This window comes from Muscardinus avellanarius (genome assembly GCF_963383645.1).
Source record: "Muscardinus avellanarius genome assembly, chromosome: 20".
Classification (NCBI taxonomy): domain Eukaryota; kingdom Metazoa; phylum Chordata; class Mammalia; order Rodentia; family Gliridae; genus Muscardinus; species Muscardinus avellanarius.
In genome coordinates, this window is record NC_137806.1 from 15,578,938 (window position 1) to 15,606,485 (window position 27,548).

Sequence of the window (27,548 nt, forward strand, 5' to 3'; positions counted from 1 at the left end):
ACCAGGCAGCACCCCAAAACCGAGTAAACCGTCCAGCAGGCCTAACAGCAAGCTTTTATAGGGGGATCACGGAACACCTGATTGGCTACAGCGAGGTGGCTGCCTAATTTGGGCATGGTGTGATGAGTTGGTTGCCTTTGATTGGCTGAAAGCCGGTTGCCTGTGATTGGTTGAAATTTAGGAGCTCCTATTATTATTCCATTAGGTTTCTGGTTAAGTAGTAGCTTAATTACAGAGACAGCCACAGGCTAACGAGCTCTTTACCAACAGAAGGCCAACTTTTCCGGGAAGGTGTCAGGGAGTAAACAGGCTCTGAGAGCTTTAGGGACTGTGCCACCCCTTGCTCTACCCAGCCCGGGGGGCAAAAGCGGCCTTAGACCACTCAGCCCAACACAGGCGTCGAAGATGCCAATGGACGCGGCTCCGATCAAACGGGGCGCGGGTCCAGCCTCTGGAGAGAGGTGTCGCGCCCCGGGCCGCGGCCGAGTTTAGGCAGGGGTGGGGGCGCCGCTTCCCTCGGGCCTCCATCCCTCCAGCGGCGTCCGCGTCCCCGGCAGCCCGCCGCCGCCGCACTTTCCCAAGTTCGGGGCGCGAGCCCGGCGGGCGGCGGGGCTGCCCGGGCCGCGGACGCCGCGCCGGCGAGGGCGCCCCAAAGTTGCCGGCGATCGGCGCGGAGTTGCGCTCCCGCGCCAACCTTCAGGTGACCCCGCGCGCGGCCAGCCCGGCGCGGACGAGCGCCTCCGGGAGGACGCGGGCGGCGGCGCCATCGCGGCCCCGGGCGGCCCGCGCAGCGTCGTGGCGGCGGCGGCGGCGGCGGCGGCGGGTCGGGGCCGCCCCGGCTGCGCCTCGCCCGGGCGGCGGCGGCGGCGCTGGCGGCCGCGGCTCAGGATGCGGCCGGGGGGCGCGCTGCTCGCGCTGCTCGCCAGCCTGGGCGCCAGCCTGCTGCTGCTGCGCCTGCTGCGCTGCCCCGCCGCGCCCGCGCGCGCCAGGTAACCGCGCGGCCCCCGCCGGCGGGCCCCGGGTCTGCGCTCCGCGGTCCTCCCTTCCCGCCCCGGAGCTCCCCAACTCCGGAGGGGGGCAGTCCCCGGAGTCGGGGTGCGCAAAGGTGCCCCAAGACGCCCCGGCCGGGCTTCCGGCGCGCCCACAGCCGGAGGCTGCCCGCGAGGTCCAGCAACTTAGTTTCTCCCCGGCCGCGCAGGGTCTCGGCGGAGGAAGCCCGGGAGGACGCCGCCGGCACCGCCGCAGCCCAGAGGATGCTCCGGAGCCCCGGGACCCCGGCGCCGCGCGCCGCGAACAGGTACCTGGGCTGCGGGGCGGCGAGGGGCCGAGCCGCGGCCAGACCTGCAGCCGCTGCCCGGCTGTGCGCCTGAAACTCCACGGCTCGCTCCAACCCTTTAAAGCCGGCCCTCCTTGCGAGTGTTCTTCCAAGGCAGGGGATACTAAAAGAGCCAGGCTTTAGAAATGGCACCGGGTCTCCCTCTGCATCAGGTGTGCGTGAGAGCCCCCGAGGGAGCCGCGCAGTCCGCCTCTACGGAGGGATTTAGTTAGTTTGCCTATTGTTTTCTATGCCTTAAAGTGCACCAGTGTTTATGATTCGGGTTGGGAGGAATGGAATTCTTCTGTGTGCTATGAATGTTTTTTTTTTTTTGTCCTCGTTGAATGAAGGCTTACCTTTTGCATTTTTCACATAAATACTTATGGGTGTGCGATACCCATATCTCTATTTTTCTAATTATGAAAATAATCCAACTTAGTGCAGAAAGTTAGACAATAATAATAGAAGCGAAAATAATGTTCACGTAGTTCCTGCCCTCCGAGCCCTCGTTCAGGTTGGTTTTTTTCCAGCAGTTTTGCATCGTACTCATGTGTTTTTTTAGAAATGCAGTTGAGATTGTGTTTTGTCGTTTGTGTTCTGCCTCCCTCCCTAAACAGTCAGAGATCTGTACATTTACCAACTTTCCCCAAACATTGCTTTTGGTTATTATAGACTTCATCATCTGGATAGTCCCTAATTTATTTGACTGTTTCAGTTTTAGACATTTAGATTGTTTCCTGCTTTTGTTTGTTATGAAAATTCTATTAAATCTATCCTTGTATATAAAGCTTTGTCTTCATTTCAAATTATTTCCCCAGAATGGACTGATAGAAGTTGGGTTATTTAGTCAGAGTGTGTGCGTTCACAGCTCTAAGTCACCTTCCAGTTGCTTCCTAGAAGGGCCGAATCAATGTATGGGTTCACTCGCACAGTGCCGGGCGGTGTGCCTCCACACCCCTGTTTAATACTGCAATCTCCTACGGTCTGCCTCTTTGGGCATCTCTTTGTGCGTCCTGTATATTCTTGGTTCTTGGACCACCTTATTCTTCTGATTGCATGATTGGAGACTTCCTTCTATGTGGTCCTGGGAAGCTAAGAAGGTATGGATGTACCTAAAAAAACTGGGGTAAAAATGAGCATGCCCTGCCACAGTCCCTCACTGGAATTTCATAGTATATTAGAGGCACCGAGAAATCCTGGAGTGACCAAAGCTTTTGAGAAAATATCGGCCTGTTGTTGTATTTTATGCAGACTCCTGTTTGCAGGTGACCGCGCTTTCTCTGTGAACTGGGTAGCATTCCATTTTCTCCCAAGTCATTCAACTATTAATGCGTCCTGGGGTTGCTCCTTAGAGGAAGTTTGAAAGCATGTACTCATTAAGTGATCTGGACCCAGGTCTTGTGAGGTAATTCTTTGATGAATTTTTCAGTTTCTTTTGGCATACTTTTCTACTTGGCATAGTTCTTGAACTAATATAGGTAATTCATATTTTTGAATTTGGTCCATTTTATTAAGAGTTTTTCATTTATGCCCATACTGGTATATTAGTAGAAATCTCTTTGTCTTTTGATCTATTCTATATCCCCTTTATCATTCATGATTTTGATTATTTCTATAGTAGGAAAGCAGATTTTAAGTCACCATGCAATTTGGTTGTATAGAGAAAATGTAATTTTTTTTTCTGTAGCTGGTCTGATCTCTCTCATTAGTGATGCTGATTGTAATAAGAGTAGCCAGAACTTAATGAACTGTCCTTATATGCCAGACACTGATCTAAGCACTTTTTATTTTATTAACTGACTTGATCCTTAAAATATACTAAGAAAAACTACTGTCCTCATTTTATAGAAGAGGAAACTGAAGAATAGAAAAATTAAGTAGTTGCCCAAAGTTCCAAGTTTATAAACTATGTCATTAGCAGTCAAACCCAGGGCACGTGGATTAAGAATCCCACACTTTCATCTTTCTGTTGTGCAGCCTCTCATAGGTGCTAGACAAGCTGGCGTGTGTATGTGTTATGGTCAGATATTGAATGTCCCTGATATGCATAGGGTTGATACAGTTACATCATGAGAGTTGTGATCTCATAAGTAGATCCACTGTAATGGATTATTACTACTATTATTATTGTAATGAATATATCTGGATAGTCATCTCAGCTGTGGGGTGTAGCTGGAGAAGGTGGATGCCTGGGGTGCGGTCCTGGGGATTGTGCTTGTGTCTTTGAATCCTTGTGTTTCCTCTCTTGCTTCTGGCCTCCATGAAGAGAGAGCAGAGCCTTGCTCTCTTGTCTCTCTGCTTCTGGCCTCGATGAAGTGAGAGTGGAGCTTTGGATGCTCTCTCTGCTCCCCACCACCTGCCTTACATGGATTGAACTCTGAATCCCCAGGAAACTGTGAGCAAATAAATCTTTCTTTTTCTAAGTCATGTGGTCAGTCGTTTTGTATTATAACAGTGAGACTGTTGACCAAGACAGTATGTATGTGTGCTTAGAAGCGACAACGTAAGCCACTCTTTCTGGCAAGAGTTATTCTCTCTAGGAGCAAATGCTTTATCTCTCAGATTGTTTCTGCCATCTCTTCTCACATAAGGATGACACCTCCATATACAGAGCAGAGGGGCTTTGATGATGTGCTGGTGAGGTATGAGTTGGATTGAAGGTCATGATGTACCTTGACTCCTCTTATCTCCAGAATGATGCTGTCTCTCTTCTGTCTGGTGGCGAGGCACCTTGTCACTAGCCAGTTATTGAAGCTTAGGGTTCATTCTTTTTTCCTCAGTCTTTCTACCTGCGAGGACTCCCCAGTTGTCCAAAGGCTCACTGAGGCTGCCCCTAAGTCATTGGAGAAAATTCCCTTGTGGTCTTACCACAAAGGAATATCACAAGTCTTTGACATTTCCTACAGCACTATCTCACTCAGTATCTCACTCAGTTCTGGCTAGTTCCAGCTGAGTTCCAGCTCAGTTCCATGGCCAGGCTTTTAGCTATATTTGGACCCCATCTAAACATTTAAGAACCAAGCCTGGTGTGGGGGTACATGCCTGCAATCCCAGTACTTGGGATTCTGAGACAAGAGGATCCCAGGTTTGAGATTAGTTTCAGCAACTTGGACCCTCTGCAAATTATCAAGACCCTGTTTCAAAATGAAAAATAAAATAGAGCTAGGGTGTAGCTCAGAAGTAGAAATGCCCTGGGTTCAATCTCCAGTAACACCAACAAACAAATAAAACAAAACAACAATAAAATCCACGCATATTAAGTTCTAGAGCCAAGGAGAAAAATTCATGCATATAAGACGCATTGTTGGGTCAGGGGCTCCTTCTACTTGCTCCGCCAAGCAGATGGGAGGGACCCTATTCAAAGTTAACTTCAAAATACGGTACTGCCAAAGGTGATCTGTTTCTAGAATTGATTTTTTAATTGGGCCAAGAGGCAAAACCCTCTCTGCCCATGTTACCTCAGTTACTTCCCCTGCCTTTTTTATACAAGCCTTTAGGCTCTGCTGCCTTTGGTTTCTTCTCCCCTATACTCGATGCTAGAAATGTGCAGGCTTTCCTCTGCTTCATACTGTCTCTGCCTTGATTCAAACATAAGCTTTGCTGGTGAGTTGTGGGGACTAGAGTAAAGGAATTGGGAAAACTCAAGGACTTGTACTTCCAGGTAATGTGGTTAACCAGCTAGAGGAAAGGAGTGGAGGAGGTTGGGAAATCTAGTCTTAGAGCTGCTGTACATTCTATTTTGTTTGTCAAGAGTAGAATGTTAGCTGGGTGTGGTGGTGCACGCTTGTAATCCCCCCACTTGGGAGGCTGAGACAGGCGGCTCACACAGGTTCGAAGCCAGCCTCAGCTACTGAGTGAGGCTCTCAGCAACTTAGTGAGACCCTGTTTCCAAATAAAGTATAAAATAGGTCTGGGAGTATAGCCCGGAGGTAGAAAGCCCCTGGGTTTCACACCCAGTAAAACACACACACACACACACACACACACACACACACACACACAAGAGTAGAGTGTTTTTATTTTTTCTGTAAAAAGTCTTTTTCCATTTCCCTGCCCACTGAAAGGGTGTTTCAAATTGATTAGGGGGATGCTCATATACTCAGAAAGATAAAGAAAAAATATACTAATAGTTTTCAAAATATGCCCCATTACAAGGCATTCTTTCTCTTTTAACTAAACTATGTCAAAGTCTATCTTTGGCTTTCTTGTTTCTTTCCAATGAGTTTCTATTATTTTTTTATGTATTTATGTGTTTATGTATTTATACATGTATGTATATATGTATGTATGTATGTATGTATGTATGTATGTATGTATAGTACTGGGGATTGAACCCAGAGGCATTCTACCTCCAAGCCAAACCCCCAACCCATTTTATTTTATTTATTTATTTTTTGTTTTGGAACAGAGTCTTGCTAGATTCCTGAGAGCCTTGCTAAGTTGCTGGGGCTAGTTCCTGTCTCAGCCTCTCAAATACTGGGATTATAGGCATGTGTCACCATTTCCATCAGAAGAATTGTTTTTTGCATTTATTTCTCAATTCTGTTGTATTTCTGTATTCTATTCCCTTTGTATTCTTTTTTTATTTTGAAATATCATTCTTTTTTTCCCAGTGTAATATCCTGAAATGCATTTTTTATTCACATACTTAACTTTCCCCTTTTCCTTTGTAACAAAAATATTTAATACTATGAATTTTCCTTTGAATGAAGCTTTGGACTAAACAAAAAAAGTATTTAAAAAAATTTTGGAACTATGAAGGATCAAACCCAGTATATATATATATATTCCTACCCCTGAACTACATTACTAGCCTTAGTCTTATTTCTTAAGATTTTTTTTAACGGTACTGGGGATGGAACCCAGGGACATTCTCCCTCCCAGCTACTCTCCCAGTCCTATTTTTCAGTCTTTTATTTTTTGAAACAAGGTCTCACTGAGTTGCAAAGGGCCTCACTAAGTAGCTGAGGCTGCCCAGGAACCGCAATCCTCCTGTCTCAGCCTCCCAGATGCTGGTAGATTACAAGCATGTGCCACCATGCCTGGTGTTATTTCATAAGTTTGAATACAAAATGTCCATATTTATATAAGTGTACTCTAATTTTTTATAATTACATTTCTTTTTTGTTTTATCTCCACCATTATTTTAGGGCTTTACTTTTGAATTTCCAAGTAATAAATTTTTTCTTAAGGATTGATTTAACATTTTTCTTAACGTTTGTTTTTTATTATGAAAGAAATCCAATAAAATGTTAGTAAAATGGCATAAGTGAGTTCCTGAAAATATTCAACTATTAAAAATGAGGAGCTCGATTATTGTGAGTTTAATGAAATGGTTAGTACAAGCTTGCATAGCTAGTTAATTTGGAGTTAGGGGTCTCTCCTTGGGAACTGTCCAGGTCTAGTACCATTTAGTGGCCATTGTCCATTCTGGCTTGAACATCAATGGTCCTGTAGCTGGCTGGGACATTTTGGACAGTAGTACCTCTTTTTTGAATGTCGTTTTGGTGTCTGTTTTGGCTCGTGGGGAATGACCGGACAAATAGTTTTTTTTTTTTTTTTTTTTTTTTTGGTGGTGGTACTGGGGGTGGAACCCAGAGGCTTTCTACCTCCGGGCTATACTCCCAGACCTATTTTATATTTTATTTGGAAACAGGCTCTCACTAAGTTGCTGAGAGCCTCACTACATAGCTGAGGCTGGCTTCGAACCTGTGCGATCCTCCTGTCTCAGCCTCCCAAGTGCTGGGATTACAAGCATGTGCCACCACGCCCAGCTGGACAAATAGTTTTTTAAAGGTGTGGGGACCCATTTCCACTTGTTTGTTTTTCTAGACAGATTTGTCTGCTATCTTCTTTAATGATCTTTCTCTCTCTTTCTGTGCTTCCTGCAAAGATGCTTCAACTTGTCCATGTTTGAGAACTTGGGCAGGCAGAAGTCAGACGGCCATTGTGTTATGTTTTAGGTATGAAACCAAAGGAAAAATTCTCTGTCATTTTAACATTTAAAAGATGGCTACTATTCATAATTTGTTACCATTTCAATGTTTTTGTATGCATTTGCCTGGTAATTTTGCTATGTGTATTTTGATATGAATTATTAACTGTGTGTGTGTGTGTGTGTGTGTGTGTGTGTGTGTGTGTGTGTATGTGTGAGAGAGAGAGAGAGAGAGAGAGAGAGAGATAGATAGATACTGGGGACTGAACCCCCAGAGGCATTCTGCTTCTGAGCTACACCCCCAGCCCTATTGTTTGTTTTTATTTAGAAACAGGGTCTCGCTAGGTTGATAAGTCTCACTACTTTCTGAGGCTGTCCTTGAACCTGTGATCCTCCTGTGCAAGTATGGGGATTAGAAGCATGCACCACCACACCAGGCTCCTACCCCTAGTTTTAAATTTTGAAACAGTGCCCCACTAAGCTGCCACGGCTGGCTGGAAACCTGTGATCCTCCTGTCTCAGCTTCCCAAGTGCTAGAATTTCGGGGGTGCACCATTAAGCCTGGCTGAATTAATAACAGTTTTCCATGCCATTAGTATTCTCCTGTAATGATTTTAAGGCATGGGGTGGATCTTATGGATATATCCTAATTAATGTGTTCTTTCCTTCTGTACACTTGGGATATTTATTGTCTTTGATTTTGATTTATATTCTAATATGAATGTCTTTAGGGCCCTATATACATTTTGATTATTTGGATTAGTACCTAGCAATGGAGGGCCAGCATCACAGAATATATGGAATTTAAAACTGTTGCTATGACTTGTCTGCCAATTTATCACAATGGTTGTCTCAGTTACCCTTTTAGAAGTATAGAAGAGCAATTGTCAACCCTAACCTTTTCCAGTACTGTATATTAGGATTTTTAAAGTTCTTTTTCTAATTTCACCCTCAGGATGAAAACCGACACCTTAATTTGTAATTGTTTACCATTGTACTTAATTTTTAAGATATTTGCTGGCTATTTATATTGGTTTTCTTTTCTAAATAGGCTTTTTCTATCCTTGCCTATCTTTCCATTAAGATAGCCTACTTTCTTATTGATTTATAAGAGGTCTATACAAACTGAAAGTTTATTAAGACTTTTTTTCACCATGCACTTAAAATATTTTACAGTTTAGCTAACATTTGTTTGTGGTTGCTTAGTCTGTAGAGGTTTTCTTTCGTGTGTGTGTGTGTGTGTGTGTGTGTGTGTGTGTGTGTGTGTGTGTTTGTATTGGGGATGGAACCCAGGGGCGTTCTACCTCCAAGCTATACCCCCAGCTTAATTTTATTCGTTTTTATTTTGTAACAGGGTCTCACTAAGTTGCAGAGGACCTCACTAAGTTTCTGAGACAAGCTGTGGACCTGCGATCCTCCTGTCTCAGCCTCCCAAGGACTGAGATCACAGACATGCACCTCTTGCCTGATTCTGTACAGGATTTTAGTGTTTCTGTTGTCATATCCCTTATATTTACTTTTATTTAATTCTACTTTTAAATGTATCTATTTATACTACCCTGAAATAATGTATATCCCTCTCTTTCTTTCTTTTTTGATCTTGGTAGTTTGGATCAAACCTAGGCTTTGCAGGTGTTAGGCAAGCTTGCTGCCACTAAGCCGTATTCCCAGTCCATCCCTCGTGTTTAAATATCATTCTTCACCACCCCCTCCCTGTGAACAACTTTGGATTTCTGGTCTGTGTTCTCCTCCTCTGTGCTCTGGGGTGGCGTCCCAGTCGTGTCCTCTCTCTGACTGAGTTATGTTTCTGCAGTGGCAGATCTCTGTTTTGCTAAAACAGCACATCAGTTCCACTTTGAGTCTTTGCAGTTTTCTGGTCTCCCAGGCTACCCCGTATCTTGTCGGTTTGCGCCTCAGTAACCTAAGTCCCTCTTCTCTTCTCTTCTTTCCTGTGCTCGTGTTTACTGAGAGCGCGAAGCCCATGCTCTCTAAAGATGTCTTCTGTTTCTGGTAGTAAATATTTTTCAAAAGTAAGACTTTTCTTTGCATTTGAAGAGCAATATTTTCCTTCTACAGTATGGAATCTTTTCATAAGCTTTACAGTTATTTTGGTCTGCTCATCTGGATATCCCTCCATGAGGAGGCCTTTCTTTGGCCATATGTTAATTGGAATGGGGGTCTTAGGCATTGTGCTGTACACCCAGCACCTGGGAGAACGCCTTTCTCAGGGCACATGTCAGATGAGAGGCTGAGCCAGAGAGCCTTCCAAATTTCAGTTTGTTTTTATTTAAATTTTGGTACTGGAGACTGAATCCTGGGACTTCTACATCTGGGCTACACCCCCAACTCCCAGCCTTTTTATTTTTGGTTTTGAAGCATGGTCTTGCTAAGTTGCTGAGGCTGGCCTAAACCTGTGATCCTTCTCAGCCTCAACCACTGGGACTATAGGTGTGTGCTACTGCACCCAGCTGAGTTTGTTTTTAACTGTGATAAAATGCATATAACACAAAATTGACCAATTTGAGTTTTTAGGGATCAGATCCAAAGGCTGTCTCTTGCTCTCATGTCTTGGTCTCCTGCCTGTCAGAAAGTGCATGTAAGAGCCTGACGTGGTGGCACGTGCCTGTAATCCTAGTGCTTGGGAGGCTAAAACAGGAGGATTGCAGATTTGAGGACAGCCTCAGCAACTTAGAGGCCCTGAGTAACTTAGTGAGACCCTATTTCAAAATCAAAATAAAATAGGGCTGGAGTTGTAGCTCAGAGGTAGAATGCCCTTGGGTTCAATCCCCAGTACCAAATTAAGAAATAAATAATAAATATAAACAAATAAAAATAAAAAATAAAGAAAGTGCATGTATTCCTGGGTGACCTTGATCACCCCAGACTTTTGCTACAGCTAGGGATGGCGCATGACAAATGGCACTTAAAACTGTCAAGAGTGCAGACTCTGGGCTCTGAGTCCACGCACCCGTCAGGTCCCAGTGTGCGAGGACTGACTGAGTCCCTGTCCTGTCTTCCTCTATTCCTTTAGCACTGCTGTGTAGTGTAATGTAATACAGTACAAGGCAGAATGACATGACTATCGAGGCATGATATCAAGAGGATGTAGAAGGAGAACAATGAATGAATTTTTGGCTCAGCAGCACGCAAACACCTTCCTGCCACAGGAAGCAGGTCCTTCCTGTGTGGGAGAAGCCACCTGATTTTCTGGTCTGGGCAGTCTGTGCGTTCCCTGTGGAGGAAGGCAGACATGGGAGGGGAATCACAGCCACACTAGGTCCTCCTCCCTGGACAAGCTCACTTCCAAGGTGAAAATTTACATCCACGCTGGTAATGCTCTGGTCTGCCTCCTCCTCCCTTCTGGTGAACAGCATCTCTCCCTGAACTAGACAAATTTCCAGAGCAGCCGATCTGTTCCCACCCAGATACGTGCTTGTCATTCCGCGTCGACGTGTGCGCCTTGATGAGAATGTAAATAGCCTGGGCCAGGGAAGATCAGGCCCAGTCTGCTCTCCGCTGTCATATACTGAAAGTTGTAATAATGTTTTATTTGACATTTTTTCTGTTGTATATGTTCACACTGGGATCATAACTGCAGGCTTCAGAAAATTCAAGAGGAGCATGAACTAGGACTTGGAAAAAGGACCATATTAGCAGGCATCCGTGCCGCAGTCAGGGCAGCTCATTCCTGCCTCTCGCCCTTCCCTCCCCACCCAGCCACCCCTCCAGGAAGGCCATTGGATTTCACTTCTGAGAGCAATAAAGCCTTTCCACTTCTGTTTCTCTGCTTCTTTGCTTTTGGAAGTAATAATGCTGCTGCATTTTGATGTTTAAATTCAGAAGAACACTCTGTTTTTGGGTATAGGGGCCGAACGAACCCAGGACCTCACACAAGCGAGGCTAGTGCTCTACCGCTGAGCCACACCCCCAGGATGATTTTCTATAAACATATTTTTATGGGTGCATTGCGTCTCATATTATAGTAACATTTGGAGTGATAGGAAACGCACGCACACAGCACGTGGCGAGCCCCCGCTCCGTGCGGCTCCCTCCCTTCCCTGTACACGGTGTTGAGGTTGCCATTGATAATTTCCTGTATGTGCAGACTGTCCCCTCCACCTCCGTCCCTCCTTTATCTAGAGCCCCTCTTGGATCCTAGTTTCTCCCTAGTTTCCATATATGAGAGAAAATCCGTGATCCTCCACTTCTGAGACGGGCTGGTCTCACTCAGCACCGTATTCTCCAGTGCCATTCATTTTCCTGCAGATGATATGATTTTGTTCTTCTTTATGTCTGAGTAGAATTCAGTTGTGTATCTCTCCCCTGTTTTTGAAATCCACTCACCTGTCCATGGACAGCTACGCTGGTTCTGTTGCTTGAGTGTTGTGAATCCCGCCGTCTACGTGGCTATGCGTCTGTCACTGAGATATTTCACCCCAGCAAGCTCCCCAGGCGCGGGACGGCTGGTCATCATGGCTCCCTTCCCGTCGAGGCTGGTTTCTGAATCGCTGAAATGAGGCTTGAAGTCTCGCGAGGCCTCTCTTCTCCCTCATTGTCTTCCTGGCAGGCTTCTTGGAAGGCACAGGGGCTTCTCTGCCCTCCTCTCCTGACGTCCATCGCGTGGGGGTGGTTCCTTGCCTCCCAGGTGAGGGTTTTCTGTGCCTTCATCCTCTGGCTCCACGTCACCCCTTGGCCGCCCTGTGCTGGGAAAGCTGTAGGGCGTCCCGGTGGTGCAGCCAGAGAGCGCTTCAGAGCTTGGGCTGCGGGCCTGCTTGGGTGCCTGGGGCTCCTGAGGAGGGAAGGGACGGGCCTGGAGCTTCAGGGTGCAAGGAGCTGCCCGCTGTCACTGTGCGAGCTGGGGGATGGGGCAGGCAGTTCACGAAGCCGCTTCCCAATGACCCGCCTGTGGTTTCTGAGGCTTCAGAAGGTGGGATCCCACGGTGCAGTGTCCCTTAGAGTCCAGGCCACGGCCTCCTGGGAGCCCCAGGAACACCCCAATGCTCAGGCACCTGAGATAAAAAGGTGTTGGGTCTCCACATAACCCATGCAGGCTCCCATAGTCTTCGAGTCCTTTACTTATAAGCTGTGACATCGTGTAAACGCTGTGTAAATAGGTGTTGAAAAATCTGGTCTTGTTCTGTGGGTAGGAACCCACAGACACTGAAAGCCGGCGGTACTTACTTGGCTGTACTTTTGTAAAGAGAAGTCGGGATGTGTCTTTTCTTTCCTTTTTTCCTTTTTTTTTTGGTACTGGTGATTGAACCCATAGCCTTCTACCTCTAAGACCCCCAGTTCTATTTTATTTTGAAACAGTCTTGCTAAGTTCCTGAGGGTCTCATTATGTTGCTGAGCCTGGCCTTTAACCTGTGGTCCTCCTGTCTTCACCTCTCAAGCATGGGGATTACAGGCGTGAGCCACCACGCCCAGTTTAGGTGTGTCTTTTTCCGCACACATATGTCAGGGTGAAGGTGGTAGCGTTTCGACATCACTCCAGGTTGGCTTCGTGTTGTGTGGCTGTCACTGCCCCGATGAACATTTCCTCGCACGGATGGGCATTAGAGTGGATTGGAAAGAGGAGAACTGCTGGCTTCCTGTGGGGGTGAAGAAGCAAGGTCACGGTGTGGGTACAGCTGCAGAAAGAAGACAGGAGGCTGGGCACAGAGGAAGGCTGTGAAAAGAAGAAAGGTGCAGGTGATGCTTTTTATAGTCCTCGGTCAAAGGGCACGGCTGCAGGGAGCAAAGGTTGTACAGCCTCTTAGCTGGGTGCAGAAAGAGAAGCCTTTTAAGAGCCTGGAGCTTTGCCTGCAAGCTCCAGAGAAGTGCTGTTGCCCTGACACCTTTGCTGGGTCTTCTTTTGTCATTAGGAAGATGGCTGTTGCCGTGGTATGCTCCTTTGCACACACTTGGCAACCTAGCTGTCCAGGGCAGCTAAATCCGTCTTTTCTGCACTTTAAGATTGTGTATATAAGCTGGGCGTAGTGGTGCACGCTTGTAACCTCAGTGCTTGGGAGGCTGAGATAGGAGGATCGCACAGGTTCAAAGCCAGCTTCAGCTACTGAGTGAGGCTTTCAGCAACTTAGTGAGAGCCTGTTTCCAAACAAAGTATAAAATGGGTCTGGGAGTATACCCCGGAGGTAGAAAAGCCCCTGGGTTCCACCACCAGTAACACAAAAAAATATTGTGTATATATGCTTATCATGTATGTATGTGTGTGTGTGTGTGTGTGTGTGTGTGTGTGTGTGTTTACCATCGACTTAGAATGCTCCCTTCTTGACCTTTTAGCTAGGATCAAGTGTGAAGTACTTAGAATGATTGGTATGTGCTATAGATAATCAGTCAGTAATTCTTGGGAACGTTTATATCCATGGCTATAATTATTTCTGAAGATAACTTTCTAGGGTACAACCTGTCCTTTTGCAGTTGACTGTAAAATAATTTTGTTATCTTGTTAGTTATTGTTAGTTATTTTGGAGTATGTGAAAAGTCTTTAACATATAATTTCTAAACGGTAGCATCCAAAGAAATTGAGGTGGTAAAGGGGTCACTAATTCTGCAAGTGATTAGTCTCTCACTGTCTGCTGAAGCCTTGGTTGGGATGGAAGTGGTTTCCTATTATGCTTCTTTAGAAAATGCATCCATATTCCTGTGTGTGTGTGTGTGTGTGTGTACTGGGAACTGAGCCCAGCGGCCTTGGGACCTTGGGACTACACCTCCAGCCCTTTTTAAGATCTTAGTTGCTGAGGTCCTTGCTGAGTTCCTGCGGCTGGCCTCAAACTTACAATCCTCCTGTCTCAGCCTCAGCCTCCCATGTACTGGAATTACAGGTGTGTACCACCATGCCTGGCTCTGTATTCCATGTATTCATTTATGAAATTTTATCTCATTATTTCTTTTTTATTTTTTAGTGATACTGGGGTTCCTGGAAACCCTTCTACCTCCAGGGGTTACACTCCCAGGCCTATTTTTATATTTTTATTTGGAAACAGGGTCTCTTAAGTCAGCGAGGCTGGCTTCGAACCTGCACAATCCTTCTGTCTCCGCCTCCCAAGCGCAGGGATTACAAGCGTGCACCACCACGCCCGGCCTCATTATTTCCTTATTTATGAAATATGATACGTGATTTCCAAACCTGATATTTGAAATATGTCTTTTAATGCCGCAGTATGTGTTTTATTATATCCTCGGTACTTCCTTGTTTCGGGAGGATGCCTATATCCTGCATGTGAATATTTGTCAAGCTAGCATTATTCTTTCTTTTCACAGTAAGTTTATGGGTATATTTTTGTGTTTCTGACTTGGGTATTCATCGTACCCTCCTGTTCAGTTTGGAGGTAGTATTTATGCCGTCTGTGTCTGGACAGGAGCACTCATGCCACAGGCTCTAGTCCTGTGAGGTCTACGCCTGTCTATCTCTTTCCACTGCACCCTCTACGATCTGGAACGTTGCTGTGTTGGGACATGTGTCTTGTATTCATGATGGTACTGGTTTTTGGACATACACTTTGTCATTTTACAATGAAAGATTGGCTCATCGTGAGATTTACTTGGTAAAATACCAGTGATAGTAAAACCTGAGTTTCTGGTTGTGTGGATATAAAACATAGAAATATAGCCAAGCATGGTGGTGCACGCTTATAAGCATTTGAGAGGCTGAGACAGGAGGATCTGGGTTCGCGGACAGCCTCAGCTACTTAGTGAGGCCCTTTGAAACTCAGTGAGACCCTGTTTCAAAATAAAAAATAAAATACAGGGCTGGGGATGTACCTCAGAGGTAGAATGCCCCTGGGTTCCATCTCCAATACCAAAAAAAAAAAAAAAAAGAAGAAGAAGAAAAATATGAAAAAGAAAACTGGAATATAAAAAAAAATCCATAGACTAGGAGAAAGTATTTTCAAATTATATCAATCTGATAAAAGAGTGTGTCTAGGATATAGTTGTATGTTAGTAAATAAAATAAAATTTTATAATTGGTTGAAAATGAATTAAGCCGTGTGTGTGTGTGTGTGTGTGTGTGTGTGTGTGTGTGTGTGTTTTGTACTGGGGATTGAACTCAATGCTCATGGCATTTTACCTCCAAGCTATACCCCCTGCCCTATTTTTTCTTTTTTGAAACAGAGTCTCACTAAGTTGCTGAGGGCCTTGATAAATTGCTGAGACTTCCCTTGAACCTGTGACTCTCCTATCCCAGCCTCCCAAGTACTGGGATTACAGTGTGCACCATAACATCTGTCCAGAATATGTGTATATTAACAAAGAATTAGAATAAATAGGCAGCCGGGCATGGTGGCACACGGTTGTAATCTCAGCATTTGGGAGGCCTTTTGCAGACAGCCTCAGCTACTTAGTGAGGCCCTTTACAACTTAGTGAGACCCTGTTTCAAAATAAAGAATAAAAAATAGGGCAGGGGGTATAGCTTGGAGGTCGAGTGCCCCTGGGTTTCATCTCCAGACCTGCAAATAAATAAATAAGTAGGTATGAAGTCTTGTGGTATTTGTCATTAGAAGAATCTAGTTTTTAAATAAAAAAATTTAGGGATTACTGACCATATGCCTCTTTAGTTTAATTTTTGTTTTTGCAGTACTCGAGATGGAACCCAGGGGCATTCTATCTCCGAGGTACATTCCCCAACCCTATTTTTGATTCTTTATGTTTTGAAACAGGGTCTCACTGAGTTGCAGAGGGCTTCACTAAGTAGCTGAGGCTGGACAAGAACCATGATCTTCCTGTCTCGGCCTCCCTGGGATTCCCCTCTCAGCTGGGATTACAAGTGTACCACAAAGTCCGCTTTCAGTTAATCTTAACATCCTTGCTTCTGTGGAATTTTTTTTTTAACACTCTCTGAAAAACCACATATCAGTGGAAACTTTTTATAGGGATGTAACTTTAGATATATAATGATAAAAAATATCTCCAAAGCAAGAATGTAGTGTTACTGAGTTTTATGCTGGGCTGCTGCTAGAAGATTCTTTTAAACAAAGTGGCATGTTTAAAGCTATAAAGTCTCTTTTTTATTATTATTTTATAGCACATCAGTACCCATGTACACCAACTTTAGGCTGACTTTTTAGAGAAAAACCATGACAACTTGAAAAATTGTTAATATTTTACAAAGTTTTGAATGTTGTGTAAGGTTTTCTCCATTTTATATTAAGAATGTTTTTGAAGAAAATATGACATGTTTCACATTTAAGAGTGTATTTTATTATTTTTCATATGAAAGCAATAAAATCAGAATAGAACAGCTGTTTGGAGAAAAATTCAAATGTGGAAGTTTTAGATAAGCTTTTTTCATATAAATGTGATGTTATTGAGTGTGACAGAGTCTTTCCAATGAAATTAATTAAATTAATTAACACATTTAGAGGTGAGATTTCCAGATGGTCTAGTGAAGATAGTCGTTTCAACAAATAATACTGGAAAAATTAGATCTCTACATGCAAAAGATTTAACCATGTTAGTCTGTTTCCTGCCGCTATAACAGAGTACCAGGGACTTGGCCATTTACAAGAGCAGAGATGTATTTGACTTAGGGTGCTGGAGGCAGAAGAGTCTAATGGCATGATGCTAGGGTGTGGAGGGGCCCTCCTTGCTGTTTACCAACAGGAATATAAAATACAAGCACAGAGTGGGAGAAAATGTTTCCAAATTATGTATCTAATAAAAGACTCATGTCTTGAATATGTAAAAGACTTTTTCAACTCAATAATAGGAAAGCAACAAACAACTCAGTTTAAAACAGAGACGATCTGAAGAAATTTCACCATAGAAGGTGTGTGTGTGTGTGTGTGTGTGTGTGTGTGTGTGTGTGTGTGTAGTATGCTCATGAACAAATGTTTAACTTCATTATTCATTATAAAAATGGAAGCCAAGAACACAATGAGACACTATTTTACACCTATGATGACTTTGGTAGCAAATTCACTATGACATGGAGAAGCTCCCTGTCAGTGTTAGTTTCTGATGCTGAAATTCCTGACAGAAGTCCTTTAGTATGACCACAGACGACCTCTTCACTCAGGTAGGAGGAAAGTCCTGGCAAGGGGAGGGAGTATAGCAGCTCTCGAATCTGGAACAAAGTAAGAGTAGACAGTGACCAGCGGTTTTGCACTTTCCTGGTGAATCCGGGGGAGCCCTAAGAGTGTGGCAAGGCTGCAATTTGAAGGATTCTTAGAGAAGCAACTAGAAATCCCCCGCAGGTCGTTTGGAAATAGATCTCAGCAACACAAAAGCCGCGGGCCTGGTCACCTACGCCTGTGGTCCTCTCATTCAGATGACAACGGGTGGAACAGGAGCCTCCAGCCCATCTAAGAGTGCGGCTGGTGAAAACCAATCAAAATTTTTTCTTTCTTCAGGAAGATTCACAGCTCTAGAAGGTTTTAGTCTGTGTTTTACAATTTAAGAAACCTGTACTTGGGTTCCCTGTTTTGCAGAAAAGCTGCCAAGATACGCGGTGCCCTTTGAGTTCTGCTGGGCTTCTCTCCTGGGAGGACAGTCCTCAGCATGCTACACGGCGATAGCTGCTCCACATTTGGTCCCAGCCAGCCAGGCCCCTGCACAGTAGATACATGGGGGTGAATGTATATGTGTTAGAATTGTGTAGGAGTGACAGACAGGAGTGGGGCACGAAGCTAGAGGTTGCTGGCACTAAATAGATATTAGAATAGGTTCAAGTGCAAATACTTTGTAAAAGTTGGGGTTTCCTAGAAAGTTGGGCATGAATGCCAGCCATGGTGAAACATGTCTGTAATCCCATTACTTGGGAGACGAAAGCGAACCAGGAGGATCTTGACTTCAAGGACAGCCTCAGCATCGTAGAAAAGCTCGCAGCAACCTAGTGAGGCTTTGTTTCAAAAACAAGAAATAATTAAAAGGGCTGGAGTGTAGCTCAGAGGTAGAATGCCTCTAGGTTCAATCTCCAGTTACAAAAAAAAACAAGAAAAGTTGAACATGAACTTGTCATATGATGGGGAACTCTGCTCTCAGGAATCTACCCAAGACAGATAAGGACATATGCCCGCATGAATGGCTTGTTTGTGAATACTTGTAGCAAACCCTGGAAAGAATCCAAAGGTCCATCATTGGGGGAATGGCTGAGCAAAGGTGGTAGGTTCACTCATAAAATACTATTCAGCACTAAAACGGATAAGATTGATACATGCTTCACATGTACAAGCAGAAGAGCCTCAGAAACATTGCAAGGGAAATTAGCTAGACACAGAATACATAAGATAGATACCCAAGCAGTCATTGCTGGAGGCTGAAGGATAGAACTGTTGTTGGCTGCAGATGGTATAAGGGACCCATTGGGATGATAAAATTGTTCTAAAGCTGGGTTGGGGTGATGGGTGCATACTTCTATAAAGTTACAAAATACCATTAACTATGTGTTAAACCAATTATGTGCAGAAACTTGCTACGTGCAAAAAAAAAAAAAAAAAAATTTGAGCCAAGCTTGGTGGCCCACACTTGTAATCCCAGCATTTGGGAGGCCGAGACAAGAGGATCACGGTTTGCCGACAGCCTCAGCTACTTAGTGAGGCCCTTTGCAACCCAGTGAGACCCTGTTTCAAAATTAAAAAATTAAAATAATAGGGCTGGATGTATAGCTCTGAGGTAGAATGCCTCTGGGTTTTATCCCCAGCACTGCAAACAACAGCAACAACAAAAAGTGATAAAATATACTTGTTTGTGTTTTTTTTATAACAGAGATTAAACCTAGGAATACTCTACCTCCAATCTACATACTTAACCCCTTTTTTTTTGTTTTGTTTTTTATTTTGAAACAGTCTCAGATGGGTGTGGTGGCTGGGGGTTTAGCTCAGTGGTAGAATGCACCTGGTTGAATCCTCAGTGCCCATGCCCCTACAGATAGTTTTGTTTTGTGACTTGGTACAACATTTAAAGCAGATGCACCCTCATGATATTCCTCGTGTCTGTAGTGTCCAGATTATCCATGTATGTGCTCTAATAAGAGTTGACTTCATATTTAGAAACATCTGGATCCTAAGAACACTTAAGTTGATTTGAGATTTTTTTGCTAAGTAGTCCATTGAGTAGTTAGAAAGCCAGAGTACTAGTAAATACATTTTCTCTTGAACAAAAAAGGGTTTATTTGTGACTTAGACTAGTGCTGGTTGTTGGCAGGACTAGATTTATCCTTTTATTCTTCATCAAAAGACAGAACAACACACACATACACACATACAAACACATATACACATGCACATTTTTCTCTCCATACTTCTGATATTTCTATGCCAATTTTCAGTCGATTCTTTATTCAGTTACATTAGTATGAGTTTGCAAATATTATTCACAGCCGAACCATTGCAGTGGTCTGTGTTTACATCTCCTTTTTGTTTTTCTCCTACTTCTTTTTTGTTTGCCTAGATTGTAAGTAGTTGTCATAAATTTTACCCCAGATTCTCCAAAGGAGCTATGAAATCCCACTCTCCAGTCCAATAATCAGATAATTTATCAGCGTGATTTCTTTTCTAGAAAACACCTCCTTAGAGCCTACCTCTTGTCCCTCCCCATCAAGACCGGCGCTTTCTCTGCTATTTCAGTGTGATGCTAGTCTTGCATTTCAGGGCCATTATGGAATTTCCTTTGTCTCTCCCTTAAATCAGGACTCCCATTTCCAAAATCTCAAACCTTTTTGTATGTTTCCTTGTTTGGGTGGATACATCCTCCAATCACTCTCTTAGAAAGGACACATTTAAGATAAAATTTGTTTTAATGTCTGAAAACTTCTTTATCCCACCTGTTTCAGTTAGCATTCTCACTTCTGTGACCCTAAAAATCCTGACCAGAACAATTTAAACCCAGGTGGTTTATTTGCTCACAGTACCGGATATTCGGATATTTCAGAAGTGGAGTCCAGGTTAGGTCAGGTCACATTTGTAACATTCAGGGCATGGTGGTGTGAGAGAGAGAGAGAGAGAGAGAGAGAGAGAGAGAGAGAGAGAGAGAGAGAGACAGACAGACAGACAGACAGACAGACAGACAGACTGATTGACTTCCAGGACCCATGGTCCCCAAGGCCACACCCCCAGGGACCTCCTGCCTAGGTTACCACCTGGTAATTCCATTACAGTGGATTACTACACTGATGAGATTACAGCCGGCATGACTTAATTATATTAACTCTGAACACCAATACACGCGCTCTTTCAGGGGATATTCTATATCCATCTATGATACCACCTTAACCCTTACATGAAAGTTAAGCCTGGAAGTCCAGGTTGGAAATCACTTTCACTCAGAAGATGAAGACCATCGCTAGCTTCTCACGCTGTCCTTGAGAAATCAGAAATCTGTCATTGCGTTCTGACTGTCCACCAGTTCATGCATCCACTCACTTATCCAACAAATATCTAGGGAACTGTTTCTTTCACTTATGTGCCAGGCTCGCTTTAGGTTATGGGAATCCAGAACAAAATCGAAAACGTTTCTGACTTCATAAAACTTGCTTACTTTTTGATCTTTTTAATATGACCAATATTTATTTATTTAGTATTTATTTCCAGAGGACGCCCCAATCCCTTGCCTGGGGGTGAGTCTGATTGCTAGCACTAGACCTTCATTTTCTGTCTTTACATAGATTTTCACTTATCTTCCCTATCCTCTGTTTGGGGTAGGGGTTCTGGGGATTGAACACAGGGGCATTCTACCTCCAAGCTATACCCCTAGCCTTTTTTATTTTTGTTCGAAGCAGAGTCTCACTAGGTTGCTGACAGTCCTGCTGAATTGCTGAGGCTGGCCTCAAACCAGCTTCGCAGGTACTGGGATTACAGGCATGTGTCACCACGCCTGGCTGTCCCCACCCTCTGGCCACGTTTGTATCAAGGGTGTAGACTCTCCGATTCCATTTCTTCAGAGATTATGCATCCCGGTGTGTATGAGGGATGGCTGGAGAGGAATTGAGGGTCTTCCTGTGTAAGTGACCCCTTGGTGTATAGTTCCCCACTCTGTCTTTCTTTTTTTTTATTTTCTTTTTTTTTAATTTATTTTTTATTGGTGCAATGTATTCATACATCATAGTGGTATAAAGAAAATACTTTTGTAGACATACATGCACATCTCGCCTAGTTAGCCCCTACCACGATCCCCACCCCATTCCCTCCCCATCCCTCCTTCCCACGCTTGGCTTACTGGTTGACATCTAGTATTGTAGCAATTTATACAATATTAACATTGATAATCTCACATAACAGTTTCATTTGTCTGGTACCAAACTTTTGATGACTTAAAGATAACATTTCAATATTTCTTTTTGCTTTCTTTCTTACCAGAGAATATTTTTTTCTTTTTTTTTTTTAGGTGAAACTATCATACATTTATTTATTTATTTTTCAGAAAAAATCTATCCTAATATGGAATATGGACTCTAGATACCCAAAACAGTCTCAAAGAAGAACAAAGCTAGAAGATGTATGTTTTCTGATTTCAAACCATATAAAGCTACAATAATTGAAACAGTGTAGTACTGTTCTAAAGGCAGATATATAAACCATTGGAGCTAAATAAAAGCCTAGAGATAAATTCTTCCATACATTGTCAAGTTTTTTTTTTTTTTTTTTTTTTGGTGGTACTGGGGTTCCTGGAAGCCCTCCTTCCTCCGGGCTACACTCCCAGACCTATTTTATATTTTTGAAACAGGGTCTCTTACGCCAGCGCGGCTGGCTTCGAACCTGCGCGATCCTCCTGTCTCCGCCTCCCAAGCGCGGGGATTACAAGCGTGCGCCACCACGCCCGGCCGTCAAGTTATTTTTGACAAGGTTTCCATGAACTTTTGGTGGAGGAAATACTAGTCTTTTAACTAAATATTGTTGAAAAATAATAATAAATGAAAAAGAATAAAATTGGACCCTTACCTAACACATATACAAATATTAACTCAAAATAGATAAAAGACCTAAATATAAATCTTAATACTATAAGCTTTTAGAAGAAAATCTGGGTCATAAAACCTCACAACATTGAAATTGGAAGTGATTTCTTGGATATGATTTCAATGGCACAGGCAACAAAAGAGTAAATAAACTCCCTAAAAAAATAAAAAAAATATTGTATATCCAAAGACAATGTAAACAGAGTTAAAAGTTACTGATCCTCTTCCAAGAGTTCCTCCTATGACCCATTTCTCCCTAACTCTCACATATTAGGGAAAGCATCTGATTTCTTATTTTTTGTGCCTGACTAATCTCACTTAGCATAATGTCCTCCAGTTCCATCCATTTCCCTGAAAATGATGTAATTGAGTTTTTTTTGATGGCTGAGTAAAATTCCATTGTGTACATATCCCACAGTTTTGTAATCCATTCATCTGTTGATGGACATCTTGGCTGGTTCCATAGTTTGGCTATGGTGAATTGTGCAGCTATGAACATAGATACACATGCATTAGTTTGGTAGTTTGGTTTCCTATCTTTTGGGTAGATACCCAACAGTGGTATTGCTGTATCAAATGGAAGATTTGTTCCCATTCTTCTGAGGATTCTCCATACTGTTTTCCAAAGTGGTTGCACTAATTTGCAATCCCACCAACAATGTCTTAGAGTTCCCACTTCTCCACATCCTCGCCAGCATCTGTTGTTGTTTGTGTTTTGAATGATGGCCATTCTAGTTGGAGTTAGGTGAAATCTCAGGGTAGTTTTGATTTGCATCTCTCTGATTGCCAGTGATGTTGAGCATTTTTTCATGCATTTATTGGCCATTTGAATTTCTTCTTTTGTGAAGTGTCTATTTAGTTCATTTGCCCATTTTGTTATTGGATGCTTTGTTTTTTTAGTGTTGAGTTTCTTGAGTTCTCTGTATATTCTAGATATTAGTCCTCTATCAGTGGTGTAGGTGGCAAAAATCTTCTCCCATTCTGTTGGCTCTCGATTGAGGTTCTTGATAGTTTCCTTTGCTGAACAGAAGCTCTTCAGTTTCATGCAATCCCATGTATTGATTCTCCTTTTAATTTGTTGTGCCTTTGGGGTCTTGTTGAGGAAATGTTTGTCTGTGCCTATGTGTTGTAGTGTTGGACCTATGCCCTCTTCAAGGAGCTTCAAGGTCTCTGGTTTAATTTCCAAGTCTTTGATCCATCGTGAGTTGACTTTTGTACAGGGTGAAAAAGTGGGATTAACATCCAATTTTCTGCATATGGTTAACCAGTTTTGCCAACACCATTTGTTGAAGAGGCTATCTTTTTTCCACTGTATGTTTTTGGCCCCTTTGTCAAAAATCAATTGGCTGAAAGTGTGTGGACTTGTTTCTGGGTCTTCTATTCTGCTCCATTGGTCTATATATCTGTTCTTTTGCCAGTACCATGCTGTTTTTATTACAATGGCTTTGTAGTATAGTTTAAAGTCAGGTATTGTGATTCCTCCTGCGTGGTTTTTGTTGCTGAGAACTACCTTGGCTATTCTGGGCTTTTTGTTATTCCAGATAAATTTAAGGACTGATTTTTTTATGTCTGTGAGGAATGATCTTGGTAGTTTAATGGGCATTGCATTAAATCTGTAGATCACTTTTGGGAGGATGGCCATTTTAATGATATTAATTCTGCCAGTCCATGAACATGGAAGGTCTTTCCATCTTCTAAGATCTTCTTCGATTTCTTTTTTCAGTGTTTTATAATTTTCTTTGTAGAGATCTTTTACTTCCTTGGTCAAGTTTATTCCTAGGTATTTTATTTTTTTGTGGGAGATCCTGAGTGGAAGTGTTTTCTGAATTTCTTTTTCAGTGGATTTATGGTTGGTGTACAGGAAAGCTTCTGATTTTTTAAGATTGATTTTGTATCCAGATACCTTGCTGAATTTGTTGATCAGTTCTATAAGCCTTTTGGTTGAGTTTGTTGGGTTTTCTAAATATAGTATCATGTCATCTGCAAATAGTGAAAGCTTAAGTTCTTCTTTTCCTATTTGTACTCCTTTGATTTCCTTTTCTTGCCTTATTGCTCTGGCTAGAGTCTCTAGTACTATATTGAAGAGAAGTGGTGATAGTGGACATCCTTGTCTCGTTCCAGTTTTTAGGGGAAATTCTTGAAGTTTTTCCCCATTTAATATGATGTTGGCAGTGGGCTTATTGTAGATTGCCTTAATAATGTTGAGATATGTTCCTTCTATTCCAATTCTCTGCAGTGTTTTTATCATAAATGGATGTTGAATTTTATCAAATGCTTTTTCAGCATCTATTGAGATGATCATGTGGTTTTTGTCTTTGATTCTGTTTATATGATGAATTACATGGATTGTTTTTCGTATATTGAACCAGCCTTGCATCCCTGGGATGAACCCTACCTGGTCATGGTGAATGATTTTCTTGATGTGGTTTTGAATGCGTGTTGCTAGTATTTTGTTTAATAGTTTTGCATCCAAGTTCATCAGAGATATAGGCCTGTAGTTTTCCTTCCTTGAACTGTCTTTATTCGGTTTGGGTATTAGTGTGATGTTGGCTTCATAGAATGTATTTGGGAGAGTCCCGGTTTTTTCTATTTCCCGAAATAGTTTGAGTAGTATTGGGATTAGTTCTCCTATAAAGGTTTTATAGAATTCACTTGGGAAACCATCTGGTCCTGGGCTTTTCTTTGATGGTAAGCTCTTTATTGCTATTTCAATCTCTTTGATTGTTATTGGTTGGTTTAAGTGTTCTATATCTTCTTGACTCAGTTTAGGAAGGTTGTATTTATCTAGGAAGTTGTCGATTTCCTCCAGATTTTCCATTTTGTTGGAGTATAGTTTTTCAAAGTAGTTTCTGATAATCCTCTGGATTTCTACGCTGTCAGTAGTAATGTCTCCTTTTTCATCCCATATCTTCATAATTTGGGTTGATTCTCTCTTTTTTTTAGTTAGGTTGGCTAGTGGTTTATCAATCTTGTTAATTTTTTCAAGAAACCAGCTTTTGGTTTTGTTGATTTTCTGTATTGTTTTTTTATTCTCTATTTCGTTAATTTCTGCTCTAATTTTAATAATTTCCCGTCTTCTGCTGGCTTTGGGGTTCAATTGTTCCTGCTTTTCAAGGGCTTTGAGGTGTGTCGTAAGGGTATTTATTTGAAGATTTTCTGTTTTTCTTATGTGAGCACTCAGTGCTATAAATTTTCCTCTTAATACTGCCTTCAAAGTGTCCCAGAGGTTTTGATATGTTGTTTCTTTATTTTCATTTGTTTCTAGAAATTTCTTGATTTCACCTCTTACATCTTCTATGACCCATTCTTCATTCAGAAGTGTGGTGTTCAGTCTCCACATGTTTATGTTGTTTCTCTGGGTCTTCTTATAGTTCATTTCTAGTTTCATTCCATTATGGTCTGAAATGACACAGGGAAGTATGTAACATTTTTTAAACTTGCTAGTGCTCATTTTGTGTCCCAGGATGTGATCTATTTTGGAGAAGGTTCCATGAGCAGCTGAGAAAAATGTAAACTCTGCTGTAGTTGGGTGAAATATTCTATATGTGTCCAAAAGGTCCATTTGGTTAATGGTGTTCTTTAGTTCTGAGATATCTTTACTGACCCTTTGTCTGGAAGATCGGTCTAGTATTGTGAGTGGTGTGTTGAAGTCTCCCAGTATTATTGTGTTGGGATTTATGTGTGGCTTCATGTCACAAAGAGTTTGATTTATGAAAGTAGCTGCCCCTATGTTTGGGGCATAGATGTTGATTATTGTTATTTCCTCTTGCTGGATTATGCCTTTTACCAGTAAAATGTGACCTTCTTTGTCTCTTCTAATAAGTTTGGGTTTGAAGTCTAACTTGTCTGATATCATAGTTGCTACTCCTGCTTGTCTTCGAGTACCATTAGCATGGATTACCTTGCTCCAGCCCTTTACCTTGAGTTTGTTCCTATCTTTACTTGTGAGGTGTGTTTCTTGTAAGCAGCAGATGGATGGATTCTGGCTTTTAATCCATTTTGCCACTTTATGTCTTTTTATTGGGGAGTTAAGGCCGTTTACATTCAGTGTGATTATAGAGAGATAATTTTTAATTCCCAACATGTTAAGATCTTATTTCTGTTTGAGATACTGTTTATTCTTCTTTGCTTAGTTGTCTGCTGGATGGGAATTCTTGTTTCTTTGGTTCTGGCGTGAATTACCCATTTCCTCTTTGCAGTTAATTTCCTTGAGTATTTTCTCTAGCGCTGGTTTTGAAGACATAAATTCCTTCAGTTGCTGTTTGTCATGGAAGCTTCTTATTTCCCCATCTAATTTGATGGATAGTTTTGCTGGGTAGGAAATTTTTGGCTGGAAGTTGTTTTCTTTCAGAGTTTGGAATATGTTACTCCAAGCCCTTCTGGCTTTCATAACTTGGTTTGGGAAGTCTGGAGTGATTCTAATTGGTTTGCCTCTGTATGTCACATGGCCTTTTGTTTTTGTTGCCTTTAAGATTCTCTCCTTGGCTTCCACATTAGTCATTTTGACAATTATGTGGCGTGGGGATCCTCTTCTCTGATCCTGTCTAAAGGGAGTTCTATAAGTTTCCTGGACCTGTGTATCGACCTCTTGCTCTATGTTTGGAAAATTTTCTGCTATTACTTCCTTGAAGAGATTGTTGATCCCTTTGGTTTCACCTTCTTTTCCCTCCTCTATTCCAATTATTCTTAGGTTAGCTCTCTTGAAATGGGCCCATATTTCTTCAATGTCAGATTCCTGCTGTCGGGTTTTTTTTTCTAAATTAGAAACTATGCGTTCATTTTTAGAATGATCATCTTCAAGAAGCGAGATTCTATTCTCCATGTGGTCTAATCTGTTGTTTATACTTTGAATTGAGGCCTTTACTTCATTAATTGCATCCTTTATCTCTTTTTGACTCTCTCTAAATTCTTTTCGAAAGTCCTCTATTATTTCTAAAGTTATTTTCCTAATTTGATCTTCTAGAGACCTTTGGGTTTCTGTGTTATCAGATTCTGATGTTGTGGTGTTGTTGGCATTCACTGCTCCATTGTTATTTCTCTTTCCCATGATTTTGGAAGTTTGTGCCTTCTCTGGGTTCTTCCCTGAGTCACTACGAGTTCACTTAAGATGCTCTGGATCTCTAGTCTATGGTATCTCAGTCACCACTACTCCTTTACTGTGTTGTATCACAAAGTCTCAGACCCAGGGAGTCAATCAAGGCTGCTTAGACCGTGGGGGGTGCCAAGTTGGGCGTTCTCCAGTGGGGAGTTGTGACTATGGTATGATATCTCTGCCACTGCCACTTTCCCACTGGGCTGCACTGCTAAAATCTCCGACCCAGGGAGACTATCTGCGCAAGCCCCTGGGAGTGCAGTACTGGGATTTCTCCCCTAGGGGCCGCAATTTGACTCACGGTTGTTGAGT

General features: G+C 42.6%; 1 protein-coding gene across 1 annotated transcript in view; it reads left to right on the forward strand.

Moving 5' to 3' along the window:
- Positions 1-888: 888 nt before the first annotated feature.
- The window catches only part of ST8SIA6 (ST8 alpha-N-acetyl-neuraminide alpha-2,8-sialyltransferase 6), a gene marked incomplete at both ends in the record, with an annotated part of 137,088 nt that continues 110,428 nt past the window's right edge, over positions 889-27,548 (forward strand). Inside the window, 2 exons of the mRNA XM_080716898.1 lie at positions 889-989; positions 1,199-1,297. Coding sequence (XP_080573024.1) covers positions 889-989; positions 1,199-1,297 — 200 coding nt within the window. The remainder of the gene's footprint in view (positions 990-1,198; positions 1,298-27,548) is intronic.